Below are 5,095 nucleotides of genomic sequence, written 5' to 3'. Positions count from 1 at the left end.
GGATTACCGTCCGAACAAGAATTTGGTTCCAGCTGTTCTTTGCGAACTGTGCAGAGAATATAAGCACTTGGCGCAGATGCAGAAGATTGCTCAAGAAGGTGTCGAAGTCCAGCTAAAAGAAACACCACCTCGGCAGTCAGTTCGCCCAGTGAATCATGGCTCGGCTCGGGGCAGAATTAATATCTTGCGCAAGAATATCAGGAAAGAGCAAGATGCTGGGAGGTGCCTGGTCCTCGACATGGATCTTCTGAAGCAGTGGCCAGAGATAATCATTAGCCCCTTCGGCGTTGTGGACAAGGGAAGCGAGGACAGCACGGTTTCCGGACGTACGATCCACGATCTGTCATATCCTGAAGGAACCTCGATCAACGATTGCACCGATCAAGACAGCATTACCAAACCCGACTACATCCACTGCGACGCGGTAGCACGGGAGATCCTGAAAGCAAAGTAAGAATTCCCCGATGTACCAATCTATGTGATGGCGGGCGACGTCGCTACAGCCTTCCGGAATATTAGCATTCACAGCAACAGCGTCTACCTGTTTGCCGGGCTGATCGAGGAAGAGAACGCCCTGGTGATCGAGCTTTCCGCGCCTTTCGGATGGACAGGCTCTCCTGGATTCTATGAGATTTTCGGCGGAGCGATTTCCCACGTTCATGGCTGCCATACCAACGCAGCTTCTCCGGCCGGTTTCTTCAATTATCACTGGGTGGATGACCACATTAACGTAGCTGCAGACATAAGAACGACCTGTTCCGACATAGACCGCTCCCTCCGTTACGCAATGGTGGCCATTCTGGGCGCTGACGCCATCAACATCGAGAAGTTCACTGATTGGAAGACACGCCAGCGCGTTCTCGGATTGGAGTTCGACTCAGTCGATGGAGTGGTCGCACTATTGGTTTCCAAGATCCATAAGGCACGCAGGATTGTCGCTTCAGCTTACCACTCCCCGACGCTGACTAGAAAAGCGTATCGGTCATTAATGGGCAGCTTACGTCATGTGGCGACTTGCATTCGGGCCGCACGACCGTTCCTTCAGCGTCTCCGCCACCGTGAGGCACAACTCCATCGTTTTCAGGGCGTCTCCGTGACAGACGCAATGCGAGAAGACCTGCTCTGGTGGTGGCTTATTCTGCACAGCCCTCAGCTAAACGGTGTATCTCTGGAATACTTCAACGCTCTCCCACCCCCGGATGTTGTGGTCGAAATGGACGCGTCGGATGTCGGGCTGTGTGCGCTTGACGTATGGGCGAGGACCGCGCTCACCTACGCATTTACCCCATCTGAGCTATCGCTGATAGCGAATTCAAAATGGGAGCGGCCAACGGCTTTGACATCAACTTCCGCGAGCTCCTCTCGTGTGCCTTCGCGGTGCACGCATGGGGAAAACGATGGTCCGCGAGCAGCCTCATCGGCAACAGACCGCGGCACGTGCACTTCCGTATCGACAATTCATCCGCTGTCGCATGGCAAAACAAGCTGGCCTCACGCAACCCCAGGGCTAAAGTGATGATCCGCCTGCTTAGCTGGTGGGAAGCATCATATCGGCTTCGGTTTTCAGCGTCTCACGTCGCCGGAACAGATAATACGCGCGCTGATGTCGGCTCCCGTATTCCAGCTAACCCATCGTTTGCAGCTGTGTTTGCTTCGCTAACACATGGGTGGTCGCAGGTGGCCCCGAAGACGGACATTCAAGGCCTAGCCAGTATCTGGCAGCATATCTCCGCGCGCACTCCGTTGCCGACTCCACGTTTGATCAATACAATCGAGCCTTCAACAAGTGGAAAAGGTGGACTTCGCGACGAGGTCTTTCTCCCTGGCTTCATGGCATGACTCTCACTGACATGGTGAAGCACATATCGGATTTCGTTTTACATGGATTTCAGTTTGGCTTTGGATCCGGCGGTCCCATCCGTAGCGCCTCCATCATGGCGGTGCTCCATGGCGTTCGCCATTTCTTCGCCGCCTCCGGATGTGAGTTCCCGATTGAACACCCGCACATCCGCTTGCTTCTCAAAGGAATTGGCCGTCTCGACACGCTCCGACGCCGCAAGGCACCCGTGTCAATCCACCTCTTAGAAGCATGCTTTCGAGGCCTGGCCATGGAACATCCCCGTGGCCAAGCCCTGTGGGGGGTAGTGTGCCTGGCATTCTTCTTTCTTCTGAGACGATCAGAGATCGTAGCCATCCAAGGCGAATCCTATAAGTGGTTCGCTCTACGAGTGCAAGACATCGTGGTTGTGGATACCGCTGGGCAGCCGACTCAGTGTCCGTCACAGGCTTAGGCTGTTTGGATTCGCCTGATCGGGTCCAAGACCAATCAAGGTGGGGCTCCAACGACTAGGATGCTAACTCGCTCTGGTCACCAGTTTCTGTGCCCCGTGTTCGGAGCCCTCATCCTCCATCAAGCAAGGAGGAATCTTCCTGCAAGCATCCCAGCCGCCGTGTACATCTCACGCTCGGGACAACCAGCCTGCGTATCGACCGAAGATGTGTCCGAAGCCATCAAAGGCGCTGCCGCTCGCACTGGCGAAGATCCCCGCCGGTTCAGCTCTCATTCTCTACGCGCCGGGGGAGCCACGCACATGTACCGATCTGGCACGGATGCACTTACAATCCAGTTCCACGGCCGCTGGGTTTCCGACGCGTACAAGACCTACACCAGGATCTGCAAGGAGTCCGTCACCACGCTTTCAGCGAACATGGTGGCAGGCCCACCGGGGGATTCGACGCTACATTAGTGGAGCCACTATGCATGACCACTTAAGGGGGCACCGCTCTCCTCGTCCCTTTTCGGATCGAGCTGATGGTCATTGCGTAAGCTCTCATTAATGTATTTGCTCGTTTGACCCCCAAGGATTGTGGAAAGGTGTATTCCATAGCGAAGCAGGGCGAAGCAAGGGAATTGTGTTTTCCACACCAGTTTTTTAGTACCGGTATACCGAAACGGTACCGGTATACACTGCTCCTGACCACACGTGGCGAGCTCTCTCACTTCGTATTTGGAAGAACAAGCAGCAAGCAGTCAAGAAATACCCGCCTCTCCTCGTCCCTTTTCGGATCGAGCTGATGGTCATTGCATAAGCTCTCATTAATGTATTTGTTCGTTCGACCCCCAAGGATTGTGGAAACAGTCGTTTTGAAAGCAAACAATATTTAAAAACGTGTATCAGGGTTGATCACTGTCAATACGACAAATATCGTACTCTTTTCTTAGCTTGCAGTTCTTAAATGCATATTACTGCTGTTAAAAATGCCTTTAAATTCAGAGATTCCCAGTGTGAAATTCGATATTTGTCGTCAACCGGTGCTTTATGACCAAATTAATGCGACGTCAAACAAGCGGCTACATGTCTAATTATCACTAAGGGAGATGTAAACCTTGTTATTCAAGCCCCGCTAGCCCCTCCACTAACTTACGCGTGTGGCGTAGAAGAAGGTGTAGAAACTACGATAGACATCCCAGTACTTCGGATCAGCGTATCTGAGTTCTTTCACATTCCATCGCTTTTCCTGAATCCATTGCTTGAACTGTAGATTCTGCAGGCTGGTGATCGTTTGTGCTGTATTCAGATCAGGATTTTTCTTAGCCACCGCACAAAGTGCACGTGCGAGATCCAGATTATTATCGAAATGCTTTGATAGCTCCGCTATAATAGCGTACTCGTCTTGATTCATCTTCTTGCGTTGCAACTTGTTAAAGTATGAGACCCATATACCAAATGCGGGATCCGATAAAGCGTTGTCGCCTTTCCCGCTTAGCCTCAACAGCTTAAAAGCCTCGTGTGCTGGCATTCCATCGCGCAACCACAGTGCAGACGCCACTTGTGCTGCCGTGGCTTTAAGATTCCCTGTTATCGAGCTGTGGGTAACCATCTTCTTCAGTGTTTCATCGTCGTAATATTTCGTCATCACCGACGACATCACGTTGTCTGCTTCCTCCTTGTGCATACTTTTTACGTAGGTGAACCAAGTTACCAGTATCGGGTTTTCAAAAAAATTAATGCCATCTTTGTCCAGGGAGAGATGGGTGAAGACATCTTCTGCAGTTTTCTTTTGACTCAGCCAATTGCCTTTGATCAAGCGGACCATTGGACCCAACGTAAACTTTAAAGTGTCGTCATTCTTCCCAGCGAAAAACATCTTCAGTATCTCTGCATCGCTAAAACGTATTTCCAATTTTCGGTACAGCACTTCGGTCGGGTTTTCGCTAATTTTTTTCACGTACAAGAACCATGAAACTAGGCCTGGGCTCTTCAGTGTGTCGATACTCTGGTCAATGTCTAGACGAAGCATCTTAAAAACGTCATCGCTCGTTTTACCTTTCTCCTTCCAGATTTTAAACTGCGTCGATTCCAACTTCACAGCCATGGATACCAAATCGGAGTCGGACTTCGCCCTAACTAGCATTTTAGGTAGTTCTTCTTCGCCGTGCCTCTTCGCCAACTTGAGTACCAGAAACTCATACGGATCCAGTGTATGGTGCTTAGTCGCGTAGGAGATAAAGGTTTGTAGAGCTGGGTGCTTCAAGAGCCCGAGCTCCTTGTCGGCAGGTACAAGTGAAATCTTCAAGACGTCATCTTCCGCTTTTCCTGTGGTCAGCCATTTCTTTATCTGCGCAAACTCCAAACCGCTAGCAATATCTCTCGTACTGGCCGTAGTGCCGGCTGCCATCAGCCTTTTATGTAGTGCGTCTTCTTCGTACTGCTTTGCCAGTTTGAGCAGCAAGAAATCGTACGGATCCTCCTTGAGCTTGGTCTTCACGAACGAGATCCAGGTGGGCAGCAATGGGTTTGCCAAAACATCAACATCTTCAACATTTAGCTTCAGAAGATTGTAGATATCTCCCGCCGTTTTCTTTTGAGTAACCCAGTTATCGAACTGGATGCTTTAACCGTCGTAGCAGCATGCGATGCGCCTGGGCTTTGTGCTCTACCAGTAGCTTGGTCAGGCATCATCGAAAAGTCCCCTTACTTTTGCTCAAGCGCAGTTGAAAACGCTACGTTTGAGCGGTCTCATAAATTTAAAGATTTAATCTTTATCTGATGTCGGTTTTGGATGGAACCAACCGTGCTATATCATAGTTAGG

The 5,095-nt window shown here is 50.8% G+C and overlaps 1 protein-coding gene across 1 annotated transcript; it reads right to left on the bottom strand.

Moving 5' to 3' along the window:
* Positions 1-3,244: 3,244 nt before the first annotated feature.
* Positions 3,245-4,964, bottom strand: PITG_20922 (RXLR effector family protein, putative; the record flags this gene model as incomplete). Its single annotated transcript, XM_002895594.1, has 3 exons — positions 3,245-3,250; positions 3,427-4,817; positions 4,943-4,964. 3 exons carry the CDS (start codon positions 4,962-4,964, stop codon positions 3,245-3,247), a joined length of 1,419 nt encoding a protein of 472 aa, XP_002895640.1.
* Positions 4,965-5,095: the final 131 nt, after the last annotated feature.

The sequence above is a fragment of the Phytophthora infestans genome, genomic scaffold (assembly GCF_000142945.1).
Source record: "Phytophthora infestans T30-4 supercont1.151 genomic scaffold, whole genome shotgun sequence".
Classification (NCBI taxonomy): domain Eukaryota; phylum Oomycota; class Peronosporomycetes; order Peronosporales; family Peronosporaceae; genus Phytophthora; species Phytophthora infestans.
The sequence above is the reverse complement of the archived record's forward strand: the minus strand, read 5'-3'. Positions and strand labels throughout refer to the sequence as shown.